This window comes from Rhea pennata, chromosome 7 (assembly GCF_028389875.1).
Source record: "Rhea pennata isolate bPtePen1 chromosome 7, bPtePen1.pri, whole genome shotgun sequence".
Lineage (NCBI taxonomy): Eukaryota > Metazoa > Chordata > Aves > Rheiformes > Rheidae > Rhea > Rhea pennata.
Genome location: NC_084669.1, coordinates 2,663,094 through 2,677,506, shown reverse-complemented (window position 1 = coordinate 2,677,506; position 14,413 = coordinate 2,663,094). Strand labels below are relative to the sequence as shown.

The 14,413-nt window shown below is 45.7% G+C and overlaps 1 protein-coding gene across 1 annotated transcript; it reads right to left on the bottom strand.

Annotated features, from left to right (window-relative positions):
* Nucleotides 1-7,498: 7,498 nt before the first annotated feature.
* Nucleotides 7,499-11,948, bottom strand: CLRN3 (clarin 3). Its single transcript, XM_062580687.1, has 3 exons — nt 11,720-11,948; nt 8,588-8,767; nt 7,499-7,773 (listed from the first exon to the last, which is right to left on the bottom strand). Exons 1-3 carry the CDS (start codon nt 11,946-11,948, stop codon nt 7,499-7,501), a joined length of 684 nt encoding a protein of 227 aa, XP_062436671.1.
* Between the last annotated feature and the right edge of the window lie 2,465 nt (nt 11,949-14,413).

Here is a 14,413-nt window from a genome sequence, read left to right as displayed (position 1 = left end):
AACACTGAAAAATGCTTTATTTTAAAACTGTCGGAGTTATCTTGCAATATTTTAGTAGTTCTGCTGCAATATGTTGTCCTTTCTCTGCTATGCTTACAAATATGTTTCAGCAACATCAAAAAAGATAGAAGCTATATCTCCAAGAGGGAGAGGAAAAATGACTATGATAAGAACACTTAGCTTACCTATTAGTTTCATCGCTCTACATAAAAAATGTGGTCATGATTGAGCTGTAGAAAAGTGGCCAATTTGGGAAATTTAGGAGTAGAGGGCACTTTAAGTTTGGTTTTTCTCATTTAAAAAAAAATAGCAACTGGATAGAGAAGACTCCCTGACAGTAACTACGTCGAGAGAATTAGTAAGAAGACTTGCCTGTGTTGGAAAAGATCTATTTTAATTGACCAAAACTCTACAAGCAGAATATTCCTTGCTTGATGTCGCCAAGTCCCCTTAGGAGGGTGCTCAGCTCAAGGTGCGTGCGGTGGTGACCCTGGGTCTGTGCTGCGGTCGTCCCATGGAGGAGGGGGAATTCAGGAGCCGGCGCCGGGACTGTCCAGCTTGGGACAAGAAGCTGGTTGTTATCCAAATATTAGCAATGATCTTGATCACGCCTAATTTGACCTGGACTTGTGGGCTTTCTGGGGATGGTATGACCATGGCTGACCTTATTACAGTTTTTAAGCACTTCTCACTCACTAGTGTATCAGTATTGCAGTAATGATTTGATGTGATGTGTGTGCAAAGGTGTCTGATCCTTAATACTGTGAAACTATTTCAATGTAGGCTTTCTTTGATTTTTTTTTCTTTCTCTTTTGGTTTTGTTTGGTTTTATTTATTTATTTTTTATTTTGGGGAGGTTTTCCTGAAGAGATGCAAAAGTGTTCCGGAGAATTTGATGGCTGAAGCAAAAATTCCTCTTGGGCTGCTCTAATCCATGTTATTTTCTCTTTAGATTTAGGCAGGGAAAGGAGGAAGAGATTAGCTGAGGATATTTTGATCCCTATCCATTTGTGTTTACAAGGTAAACACGAAGAGCTCCACATCATTGTCGTGTTAATTTGTTCACAACCTGATCGGAAGCCCTCAAAAGTCGATGAAAGTTCCCACTCTTTCCTATTTTCCGTTGCTTTGCATCAAGTCAGCAAAGGAGGTTCTCCCACCGCAGAAGGCTATAGAAATTAAAACTGGGGGAAGACGCCTGGTTTCAGTCGTTGTGCTTCAACACCCTCTGCGTTGGTCCCAGCGCTCGTGCCCGACGCCCAAAGCTGCAGCATCACAAATTCACGCGGCATCTTCCGAGTGCCTATTGCTCGGCTACGAACTGCCACCAAAGCTGCCGCGGAGCCGCCGGCTTCGGCAAAGGTGCCGAGGCACCGAGAGCGTTTCCCACCCGCTCTGAAGGATCCTTTCCTTCATGCTTCTGGATACGCAGAGGCGGCAGGCCTTGCCCGCATGGGGGTAGGCTTCTGGATTTTAGATGTTTCAGAGCAATTTCTGATGGAGTATTGGCAAAGTGGTTATGTGAGAGGTTTAAAATTTCTCTCCCCAATTGTGTCTCTGTCTTTGACAACTCAGTCTCTCCACTTAGTCCCCTGTGGCACACTCTAACTTATTTTTGGAGGTGTATGAAATTGCTGAAAGAGTTATTGTCTTGGTAACAGATTTTACGCTACCTTTCTATTGTGTTTAGTCTGTGTGTTGACAGAAAGGAATTTTCTTCTTGATTTGCTCTAGCACAGGATTTTGAAGTCTGATTCTTGACCAGCTTAATGGTGTGCACACAACAAGAGCATATGCTGCCCACTTCTTGCGTTGACTCTGAATAGGATTATCTTAGTTTTTTTAAAACGAAGAATATAAATATACACGTTAATGTCTGCACGCAAGCCTCTAACTGCATTGTTAGCGGCAGGTATGTATGTGATAGGATGTTCTTACATTGCACTTGGAAAGTCTTTCTGTGCAGTTTCCTGCCTAGCAGCAATAATTAATAACTTATAAAATAACTTATATATGCCTATGTGTGTGTGTATATATATATATATATTTATATATGCATACATACATATATTAATAGAAAGAGAACATTTCTATTGTAGTGTTTGGCAGTGGCACGATGAAGGAATTCACCAGATTTGCTGATTTTCTTTGGGTGACTGAATATGAACCCGTGGTTTCCTGGCACATTATATCAAGGCATTTTATTATTATATTTTTCCTTCTCATGAAATCTTATGTATAAAACCTTAGGGTTCAGTATGAAGACCAGAAAGAGCCTGTACAGAGAACACGTACAGAGGTATGTGCTTCGTGCGTGAACAGATGAAGGCAATGTCTACGTAGAACCCTGAAGTCCTTACTAAATTAAGCTGCAGTTTTATTAAAAGCAGTTGGTGATTTTCTTTGAAGTCCCTATAATTAGGATATCATCTGTCTTTCGGTGGCATTATTAGCACTGGCAGCTACCTTGGGGCCGTAGACAGACCACGCGCCGGTGCTGCCCGTTAATGTGTTGCCCTGTTCCCCAAAGGGCTGTAAGCGTTCCCCATCGCTTCGGTTTCCCCATGTGGAACGACACTTTTTTATTTTTCCCAGATAGCCCTTCAGGCAGATAATATTACTCCGGCGATCAACGGAAGATGAATCTGACCCCCTAACACCTAAAAACATGCACAGAAACAAATGGTCCAAGGTCTGCTTTAGGCTTCATCAGGTCACCACTGCAGCATGCCCAGCACTGCCAGAGGTCCCTCAGAAAGAGCTGCGGTGGTTTAAACCACAGCCTTTAAATATGATCAAAGGAGTCCTGAATAACATGTTCTGGGGCAAACTGTTCATTTAAATGATACTATGCAAAGAAGTATGCCATGAGAGAAGTATATGCATGCAGCATCCTTAAATCATTAAGAAAATCAATTAGAAACATCCTAGAGTGGGTCAGAAATATCACCCTGTACCAGATAAAAATGAGACAGTCTGCTTTTTTTCATGGAAAATATTTTGATTTAATTTGATTTTTCCACATATGGTGGAGGGAAAAAGAGCAAGGGGAGGGAGAAGGGCTGGCAGAGTTTCCAGAGAAGAAGCTGTTGTTTTGGGGTGGCTCCTTTGATATAAGTAAGGTTACTCCCAGTGAAGTCCACACTCATGGATGCTCCTGAACCACACCAGTAATGTTGGCTGTACAGCTTGACCTGGGCAGCCCTAAGCTTGCCATGCATCACGCTGGCTCCATCGGACCCAAGCAAGGCGCCGGCTCCCTTTGTCCCCTGCAACACCAGGCTGGACACCCTGACCCACCGGCTCTGCAGACACAGCGTTGCCAGCTGATGCCCACCTTGCGATCCCTGCAGCTATGTCCTTGTCTTGCATGTGGCTCTGTTCTTCCTCCTGGTCCTCCCCGGCCTTCATCACTCCCTCATCTTCCTCCTGGGGGCTGGTGTGCTGGGAAGAAGAGCAGTCTACATGGTACCTATGACCATATAGTATTGCTGCTGCATGCGCAGCTAGGAAAGTGCGCTCTCACTCCTCAATCAAGGAAAAGGGGAGGAGGGAGGAAGAAAAAAGAAAAAAAGAGAGAAGGGATATTCAAGCCTGGGAAGGAGGATGCTGCCCTCTTATGGTTTCCTAGGTAAACAGCCAGGAGGAAGGGATAACAAGCAGCGGAGAGCATCCGCTCCGCTTTCCAGCAAAGGTCTGGCGCAGGGCACAGGAGACACGGTGAGCTGTTCGCTCGCACAGGCTGAGCAGGAAAACGGCTGCAAGTGCCTCGAAGTGTTCCAAACCGTGCTGGTCTGGAGGGCTTTATTTTCCTCCTTTTCAGTCCCGTTTCTTGTAAGAGAGTTTGTTTTGGCTCTTTACCTGAATTGCAATATTTAAATGTATGAGCACTCTGATGGTTAACTCTATTATTTCTAACAGATCCAACAATTAGAATATTTTGAAAAAAAAGATTAATATATATGCCTGTGTTCTGATGAGATGTCAAAGACCTACTCAGGATTTTATGCCACCAGATCTCTAGAAGACTGTGTTTGTTAGCCGAGATGCACTTTGCAAGACTTTACTTCTCCAGGTAAGCTTAATGGACAGGTTTCATGGCTGAGAACCGCAGCAGATGCTGTGCTTTGGGCTGCAAGAAGTTGTGCTGAGGAAGACAGGTTTTACAAGCAGATTTTCTTCCTTTAAACTAAGTTTGGCACTGATTTTGATTTATTTTTAAAACACCTGCATTCCTATTATCCAGCTAAAAAGAGTTGCACATACCAGACCCTTCCGGGCTGATTTCTCCTGGGAATCTGAACCCCCAGAGCAGCAGTGCAGTGGTACACAACAATACCGCGCATCCTTTTCGACAGATGATAACTTAAAAAAGATCCTCACCGAAAGCTGCTGCAATGTTTCTCGAGATGGCTTTTCAAAGCTAAAAACGTAGGCAGGAGAGACAAGGTGACCCCTGTAATGTGGTGATTAACTTATGTCCAATCTTTAGGAAATGAGGAGCAGATTTAGAAGCATCAATGACAACAACTTCCACAAAGAGGAAACTTAAATTTGAATAGGCTAAAAGATTTTTTTTCCTGTCTTTGCAGCAAAGTTTTCCAAGGGAAAGCTTCTCTAGGATGTTTCTCCAGACTAATCTCAGGAAATGCATGGGCCAGCATGCAACCGTCCCCAAACTGGGCCACCATGCAAAGTTTCTGTTGCTGTTTGAAGCAAACTTGTATTTTTACCAGCAGTACTTTCTCCCTGTATGGTGAGCAGTTGTACTGTTCCAGCACCAGCACTTTCCCTGTGAACCTGTGAGCTGTGGCATGGTCTTAAAGCAAATGTTTTTAAAGGTGAGTCACGGAGAAGCAGGGCAGAGCTGCCAAAGGACACATTTCGCTATCATTAAGCCTGCTTTTCCAGTTTAAATTGTATCTCTTGATTTTTATCTATTTTTTTTTTCTTTCTTGCCACGGGACAGAAAGGGTAACTCTGCTTTACGCCCCGTAGGTATGACGGCAGGCACGAGCGTCAGGCGGCCTCGTGCAACGGGAAGGCCCTCGAGGGCTGGGTGGAAAGGCTGCTCCGGCCGCGACTGGCGAGCCCACCGCCCGCTTTTTAACTCCCTGACGGTTCCCTACTAAACCCCAGCACGGTGCCGGCGACACTGCGCTCCATTTAGAACAGCGATCGCTAATTCTGGCAATTTTCCTCCAAGCAGAGAATTTTTTTTTTTTCTTTTTTTTCCTCCGAGCCCGGTTCCCAACCCCAGGAGCCACGACGCGAGCAGCACTGTACGCGGGCCGCTGCCAGCGATGAGTGTGCAAAACTACCCTGCTTCTAGATAAGATGGGAGCTTGATTTTTCTTTCAAGAGAGCACCAAGCTGACAGTGCAAGCTTTTTTCTTTTTTTTCTTTTTTTTCCTTTTTTTTTCCTTTTTGGCTAAGGGTGAGCTGCCAGGATTTGTCCTCATTAAGAGGATGAGCGCACTGAACACAGCTTCATTCATTGCAAAGGCTGGCTGGCAAGAGCCAAACCAATTCCCTCTTGGTATCCAAAATGCTGGATACAAAGCCGCTGTACGCCATGTCCTCTCTCTGCCCCTCCGTCCCTTTCCCAAGAGCGGGCTTTAACTCACGTGCACGTTCCCTCTTATCCAGCTTGATTCAGGAAAGGGAAAACTCTTTGATTTCCTGGTTTTTTTCCTCCCAAATGCTTGCAGGCGCCTCGGCTCCGCTCACGTTATCCCGTTACGGGGACTTTATTCCCCTCCTGGCAAGCGCCCGACGTCAGCGCAGCGTGACGGACGTTGGCTTCGCGCAACAGCGACAGATGCGCGCTGAAGCCGGGCGAAAATTTTTTGCAGCCAAAGCAAAGCTGGCAAATGTTTGGCTCTGCGCCAGCTGAGCTTAGGGGTGCAAAATATCTGACGTTTTAACTGAAATGTTTACGGCAGCGGAAAGCAGTTACAGGCATGGTTCTTGTCACAAGTGCAGAACAGATAACGTCTCTTATTTTTTTGACCCTCTTGCTCCTCAAAACGTACAGCCTCTCTCTCTCCCCTTATTTTTATTCCCTGCTCTGCACTCATCACACTTTTAACCAAATTTTTAAGCAGGATGTAAAAACCTCCCTGCTCAGATTCCTTTGATAGAGTACAGCTGCAGAAAGTATTGGGCGCTTTAATCCCAAAGCTTTATTTTTTTTGACATAAATGGCGGGAAGTCACTTTTCCTATCTTTCGTTCCTTTGTCTTAGCTCCTGTGTCATTTCCTGAGTTCCTCCTGCAACATCGAACAGATATCAAGCATGATGGTGAAAATTATACCGTAGAGGAAAACCGTAGGATCAAAGCTTGGTCTTCCAGCTGCAGGGGCGAGAAGGAAACGAGGGCGTTGCCCATCCGGCGCCGTGAATTTGCTGCTGCTAGGGCACGTGTCCTGAGCATGGCTTCACCCGCTGGGCTGGTTCTGCCTAGTGAAAGGTTCGCGTTCCCGGGTGTCATCGGGAGGGAACTCATCAGTTCTGTGCAACGCCCTAAGGCAGCTCGCAGGAGAGCGGAGGGCCACCACACCCGCTCAAGGTGCGGCTTCACAGTCCCACTAATGACACTGATCAAGAGCCTGTAATTAGCCCGGAACAGGATTTTGCTAATGTTGTTATGAATTAATAACGGTGCATGCTGATACCAGGTTCTTTTCTGCCTCGAGCAGGCCTTTTCCCATCTTCTTGCTGCTAGAGGAGCCCAGGCTGCGGTTGCAGCCGTGCAGGACGGCTCCAAGGCAGCAACGTGGGTGGAGAAGGCCGGTGGTGTGGGCGTGGGGAGGTGGGGTGGGAAGCTGGCCAAGGCGAGATTGTGTGCAGGCTTGTGCTGAGCATCAGCAGGAGCCATAGCAGGGAGAATTGCGGGACAGAAAGAAGCACTGATACCGCCGGGATTTCTCATAATGTTCAGCATTTTTGGCATTTGCACTATTTTTGTCCCTTCTGATCCCAAATTACACACACAATCCAAGCAGTGTCTTTGGTCTTCACAGCTGGATCCAAGGGGTAGGGCAGGAATGCCTTCGTATGAACCCAGCACTGAAAGAGACAGCAACGGTGAATAGAGGGGAGCTCGTCCCGAGTCCTTCTGCCGCCGCTCTCCGGGGGCTACGAGTGTCCTCCGCCGGGAAGCCGGGGTCTTCGCTCCACTAGCGCATCCCTTCTAGGAATTCACTGGAAAACCAGAAGGTGCGTGAAGTTCATTCCTCCCGAGTGGTGCAGACCTGGGCTCGCTTCTCTTCTGATGCATTTAAGGGGGCTGCACATATCGATGGACATTTGTAAGCATTACGCTGATTTTCTTCCAAATGCTGGGTATTAATCTGCTCTGAAAACACGATAGGCTATTTTGTTAATTGAACTATGCACATAGCTTCAATCTGAATGTAAAAGATTGGCCATGATTGTCCACATTAAATAGTCTTTTTCTGTTGCACGCTCTTTTCAATGAGGAAAACAATATCTTTAAAACAGAATGACATCTTTTGGTGCATTCTCGATGGGTCTTTCCTGCTCTTTCTTCTTATAATACCTTGCATGGTCGTAGAAATATATGATGATAATAGTAGAAATGTTCAAGAAAATGATAAGCAGCATGATCCAATACGAATATCCATAATTGTTTCTTGATTTAGTGTATGTCGTTGGAATAGCGTAACATACCTCAGCCAGCTCTATAGAGAGGCCGTTGCTTTCTATGTTCACTGCAAAAAGTATCAGGACAAGAAGTGTGAGGATTCCTAGAAAACACGAATACAAATGTTAAAGGTGGAATTGTATTATTTATGTAGCTACCTGTAAGTAGAAATATTCTGTCTAAATCGGTTGGAATGCCTGGACTAGAACAGAGACGAATCTGCCATTTGCTGTTAACAAAATACAAGTGTATTTAAAGAATGTATTTTGTCCCATCTACCTGGCACGTGTTGGGACACAGGTAGCTACTTCTATGTCCTGCCAAAATCAGTGGATTTTCATTGACTTTTCTTAGCTAAGGCTCTTTAATGTAACTTTTTTGTTGTTGAACTTGGTGCTGATGTGTATGACGTACTCTCCCCTTGGGTGACTTGCAGGATGCGTATCTGATGTGAGTCCAAACTCGCGGGGCATGCAGCTGCCTAAAACCCTGAGCAGTCTGGTCTGAACTGAGTGTTGACCCCGCTCTGAGCAGGAGGCTGCACTACAGACCCAAGGTCTAACCTGAGCCTCAATGACTCTGATCCGTCAAAATGAGAAGTCCTTTCAGTGGAGAGAAAAGGCCACGTTTAGGACTTGATCTGTCCTACTTGGGACTGCTGCTCTGGGATGAAATGAGTTGTGCCTTAGACGTGCCTTGCAGAGGTAATCTGGTTGAGTTGGTCTTCCATAGACGTCAGAGGCAGAGCACGCAAACCCTGTTCTAAAGATCGTCTCTTTAGGGACCGAACGGGAAATGCTTGGAAAACGCACGCTAGCTGGTGCCCGTAGCTGAATGCACAGGCCCTGGTGTCCGCTCCGCGCTGCCGAGCGGGTTTCCACCAAAACCAAGCGGCGGCCAGAGGCTGCGCGACTCACCGGTGCAGGAACTCCAGGTGTAGACGCCGGTGGGCCCCAGGAAGGTCTGGTAGGGATTGCTCACGGCATTCGTGCCCGTGAATCCCGAGCTCAGGAGGGAGCTCAGCAAAGCGAGAACCAGCAGCACCACGATGGCCACGTTCGTGGCTCTTGTTTGAGCCGTTTTCAGCTTGTCGCCAACTGGAACAGAGGAGCTCGGCATTAACCATCAACCCGCACAGGTCCAGAGCGCTGTCTGCTGGGGTTTCCACACCTATAGGTGCAGATCGCCACATACACGCGGCACGTGCAGCCAAAGCCACCAGGCCTGCCATCGATTTTATTGTTTTTGCCTAAATCCCTCTAATTATTTGCTCTGGTTTTGGTACTAAGAGACACAAATGTGAATGCATGTGTTTGAATATTCAGATTGCAATTGCAGCACAGCTGCATTGAAATATATTATTCTCCCTCAGTTTAAAAAAAGGTTGAGGGGGCAACTACACTGTGCCCATGGCTGCCTTAATCTGTGTTAAATATGGGGACAGTGCGCTTGTGCTCTGCTCAAACAAGCCCACTGCCAAAAAAGTTCCTTCCTGTGCTCCATTACTGCAGAGTTGTTGGTGCATAAATTGCAGAAATCATAGCAGTAAAAACACCAGCAAAAATAATAAACACCCATAAAAAAGAAAATAAGCACTCATAACCAAAAGAACAGCTATTGGAAATAAAGGAGGAGATCCAAAACTCAGGGCAGTAATTCTGCCAGCCTCCCGCTGCTGTAAGCAACAGCACAAGACCTTTCCAAAGGTTTAAGCAAAATGCTGTTTTGGACACACAGTTTCTTTTATTTCTTTTTCTCTCTCTCCTTTTTTTTTCTTTTTTTTTTTTAAGTAAGGTGGTCAGTACAAACAAAAGGAATATAGAATAACTGATGGACTTGCATGCAGTCTGTACAAATCTGCAGCCAGCTCATCCTCTGCAGTCAGTGTAAAACAAGTCAAATAGGATGAGATGAAAGCAGAGGTTTCTGCCTTTCTCAGGCCACCCCTTACTCTCCTGTATCATCACCTTTTTGATTCTAATTGTCTTTAACCCTTGTGCAACCAGATTTAATTTCCCTAACTTTTGCTGACTTGAGCGTGAACAACTCCAAGCCACCAGCCTTGAGGTCCCATCTTCTAAGTGGTGCTAAGTTGGCAGCTTTCACAAGCTCTAGGATCACCTATGGGCCTTATTTAATTGTAACTGTGTCTTAGGACTTAAGTTTTTTAGAAGCTATTCAATAACTTCTGAATTTTTCCAGGTCATTCAGCTCATCTCCAGGGCCTCCAAAGTAGCCGTATTGATTTATTACCCTATTAAGGTCACTAATGGCAGTCTATTAAAAGAGGCTAGCTTGATCAGGCAGTTCATGCTCTGTAAACTTGTAGCAACCCTATTCCTTTGCTTGCCTTTTATGTTTATGCTTGGAAATTTCTTTCAGAGATGTGATATTCAATATAGTAAGTTATTGTCTCTGCAAAGCTTTTGTTAATCTATATTCATACTGCCGTCAAGAAAAGCAAATCTCGGCTATGGCTAGTAAGTATTCTAGACCCCAAGAGCTACCCTCAGTCTTACTCTTTAGTATTTATTTCACACTTCCAATTCCCCCCCTTTTTTTGCGCACACCCAAATAGGAAAATTCCCCTGGGGAAAGGCGTCCGGGATGCGCAGTGGACACCCATGCCAGGGGTGTGCTTGCTAGTGACTGGTTGCACCGCATTTTTCAGAGATGGTTGCAGCTCTTCTTACTATTGCCTGAAACCTTAGAGTGGAGAAAGCACAACGCTGAACTTCACCGCAGTGAACTTCATTTACTTACGGATGCAGGTAAATGAAAGATATTCCACTACGTTTGGAGGATTTGACTAAATTTAAAAATAGCATGCATACAACTCTGTGAAGTATTTTTTTTTTTTCCCTGTTTCAAGAATGTGTAGAGTCAGGCTGGATACAAGACTTCACAATCGCATCTAGAATAGAGCCTAGGAACTAGTGTAAAATCAGTTCGTTTGATCTTGGATATATGCCTGATGAATTTAGCTGAGGCAGGTGGGCAAATCCACCTTTAGACTCTCTTTAGAGTATGCCTTTCTCCCAGCAGCTGTTGAAAGCAGCTAGCAACTCCTAAAGCTCTCCTGTTTTGTTCATCTCTCGATGGTTTATATGTCAGGATTGAAGGGATATTTAGTAAATGAAAAGCACAAAGACCTAAATTTACGGGGAAAGTTGGGGGGAGGAGGCCGTGCACGTAGCCTATGCAAACAGCGGCACTCTTTCACCCAAGCAAGCGTTTTGTGAGTGCTTTTCACTAATTGCAATTAAAATCCACGTGACGGCAGCACCCGGGTGCCGTATTCGGGGCCGGGGCTTGGCTGCGCCAGCGGCGCTGCCCGGGATTTGGGCTCGCCGGCGCTCCCGGGGGGGTCCCGTTACATCCAGCGCCAGCCAGCGCCCTTCGGGGCTCCGGCCAGCCGGCGTCACGCGGAAACAGTTTCCAGGGAGGTGTTTTCTCTTGTAAGAATTACTTAGCTTGTCCCAGCATGGCCTGAATAACTGCTCCCAGAATTTCCAAGTTATTTGGCCAAGTGTGCTCTAAAAGGAGAAAATAACAGGGTATTTGTTCTAATATCTATGTCTAGCACATACGCAAACACCTTGCCCACCTAAGGCAGAATGTTTTTGCGTTTTGTTCTTTCCTCTTCCGAAGTCTTGGAAAACCTGTGGAAATAAGGCTCATCCGACAGTGGGTGTCTACAACCAGACAATTAATGAAGTTCAAACCCCAGAAGTTGAATCAGGTTTGAAATCCTTTAATAAGATGGTTAGAGCGTTTTTCTGCTCCTTGCCGGAAGCTTTTGAAAATCAAACCTATTTTGCACAGCGCTCCCATGTTATATGATTTCCTTGTTCAAAGGTGCAAGCTAAGATCACAGCTGCAAGAAGCTGCCGCTGGCAAGAGTCTTGTGGCGTTTAGGTGCTTTTTCTCTCTCTCTTTTTTTTTTTTAAATCCTGCTTTAATTGCCCGGTTGGTTGGCAGCTATCCTAGCCTTCACCGAGGGTCTCCCGGGCACAAGGGCGTAAGGGAGTGGGGGCGGCACGGCTCACCTTGGAAGGAGGTCTCCGAAATCTGCAGGCCGCCCGTCACCGTCTGCTCGCAGGTGCCTTGGAAGAGCCCGTAGGTGAGGGTGACCGTGACGGAGGACGCGTCCCCAGAGAAGTCGATGTCACTCGTGATCCAGGAGCGGGTGGCCAGAACGACGCACACCAGCACGAAGGAGGCAGCGCTGGTGAGAAACGCCGCTGCGAACATGAGCGTCTTCTCCCTGGATGGCATTTTGTCGGGGAGCGATTTTTTTTCTCCAGCGGTTCGGGGAATTTTCTCCTCTTTCGCCCTGCCTCGCGTGAGCCCGCTTGCTTCCCGGCGCGGGCAGAAAGCTCTCCCCGGAGCTGCAGCGGCGATCAAAACGGAAAGTAACTGCCCTTTGGCCGGGCGAAAAGCTCTTCCTGCAGCTCCAGCACGACAGCGCGGCCGCGGCCGGCAGGCAGCCCCGCGCAGCGCCGCGCAGCCCCGCGCAGCGCAGCGCCGCCTCCCTCCGTGCCCGCCCGCCGGCCGCCTCCTCCCACGTTCCCCCGCCGCAGCCTTCTGGCCCGTTCTTGCTGCTTTTTTTTTTTTTGTTTGTTTGGTTTTTTTGCCCTCTCCTGAAACCAATCTGGAAAGTTGGGGGAGAATCTTTTTTTTTTTTTTTTTTTTTTTTTTTTTTGGCACAGTCCGTGTTGGAGAGCCTACGCTGGGGGGCTCACGCAGTAACGTGTTACGGTGGAGCTTCGTAAAATGTTCCCTCGCCGTTTAAATTTCTACGCTTGCTAAACGGCTACGCCGCTGCCTGCACTTATAGACCTCCCTTAAATTCTTCCTGCCTTTCGCGGAAAGGCTGGGCTGGTTTAGGCTTTGTGTGTGTCTGTGTATGGGGGTTTCCTTCTATTATCAACAGGCTATATTCTGAGGAAGGGCTCTAATTCTTTATTAAATTCTGTATATTTTCAAGTAAGAACTATTTCCTATTCTTTAGTCCCTTTTTTTTCTTTTTGAAAGTATGTTTGAGAATGTCTTATTAATTTCTAGAAGCATCAGTTGTTTTAAAAGTACAGTGAACTTTAATTTCTTTTTAACAGGGGGGCTTCAGATACTCAGTTTTTCTTCAGCTCCGACCAGAAATGCACATTATTCGTTGATGTGCTTACATACCCTATAGGGAAAAAGAAATACCTTGAGTAAAGATTCATTTCAAAGAAGCGGCGGATATGTAAAGGTAGCAATACAAAAACCTGTCCCGGACTCTTGAGGCAGAAAACTATGATATATGCCTTTCTTCTGGACAGATTGACTTACACAAAGACAAAAGACAGTAACAACATGATTTCAAACCTAAAACTCTGTGCTTAATATGGAGACTAAATACTTAAGCTTGATACTGAAGACTAAAAAACTAGTTATTCAGTCTGCTGTTTTTTCCTTTGTGAAATCTGAATCCTGAATTAATACCGTTGCTAAGCTAAAGCAAAAGAGATTCCCTGGGGGTTTATTTGTATTAATTTAGTGCAGTTATGCCATGTTATACTGAAGCTATGCTTCTGTAGCACCTAGATTTTTTTAAAAAAATAATCTCGGGAAGGGAAGCTGTTTTAAGAGCATTGCTAGAGACCTGTTCAGCTATCTTCCGGAAGCCCTTCCTGAAGTTTGGCTGGTTTGCCCAGTAAATACAGCAAGACTATAAAGGTTTGCAACCTGGACATAGCAAAGAATTTCTTGGGAAGAGAAAAGGGCTCTTTTGCAATGCAGCGCTATTATGCTCTAGTTGTTTCAGGGTGACAGTTTTGCTGATTTCTTGTGTGAAAACTTTAAAGCTGTACTTACATTTGAAGTGAATGCGTTTTATTTCTGAGATTGATAACTGGACTTTTACATGATATGGTTTTGCATTTTTTTTTTAATATTATATGTTACTTTAAGGATACTTCTGATGTTACTGCTTTTAGGAATTTATGTTTTATTCATAAATAATTTATATGCTTCATATGCATTCATACTAAACTTTATATACTTCATAATCTACCATACAGCATTTAGCACATGTACACAGCGGAAGTCAGTCAATACATGATTTTAAGCACCAAAGGGAAGTTTTTCAACCACTGTAAATGCATTTAATTGTCCTTCCAGCACCCGAGTTAAATTTTAACCGTAGGTTTGTGGGTAAGCTTTATGAGACCGTTCCCCCGCCGCGTCACGCTGCGCTTATGCCGTCATGCGTCCAGCCTCGGCGTAGCTGCCCGCAAAGAGCAGAGTCCAGGCGTTTACAGCCCAAGGATACTTTTTAATAAACCAGGTGGCTCTGAGAAAAACTCTCCTGAAGTCAGGGGAGTTGCCCTGTAAACCAGAGCATAATTTGACTTCCCCCCCCACCCCACCCCGTTACTTTGATGTTAACCTCTTCTCTGCTGACTGTTCGACTGCTTGTGTCTTTTCTTCTCGTGACCTTATTCAGCAGACAAATGGAAAAATCAGAGCAATTCATTAGGAATCAGACGGAGAGCAGAAAGATTCGCGACCTGTTGCTACATACAATTATATCACCTCTTATTTGATATTTTGCGGCAGATCCGAACTGCTGACAGCAAACCAGGTTGTACCTGAATATGAGAGAGCTGGTCACAAAAGGAGCCGAGATAGCTCCACGTGCGGCAGACCCACGTGCAGCGCTGGAGGATCGCGCCTTGATTGCTAACGTTGTCGCTGAG

Bases quoted from the DNA above. Each gene is read 5' to 3' on its own strand.
- CLRN3 (XM_062580687.1), bottom strand. From the start codon at position 11,948: ATGCCATCCAGGGAGAAGACGCTCATGTTCGCAGCGGCGTTTCTCACC. The intron at 8,768-11,719 runs GTGAGCCGTGCC...CCTCTGTTCCAG, and splicing joins TTCGGAGACCTCCTTCCAAG to TTGGCGACAAGCTGAAAACG. The intron at 7,774-8,587 runs GTGAGTCGCGCA...CGTGTTTTCTAG, and splicing joins CACCTGGAGTTCCTGCACCG to GAATCCTCACACTTCTTGTC.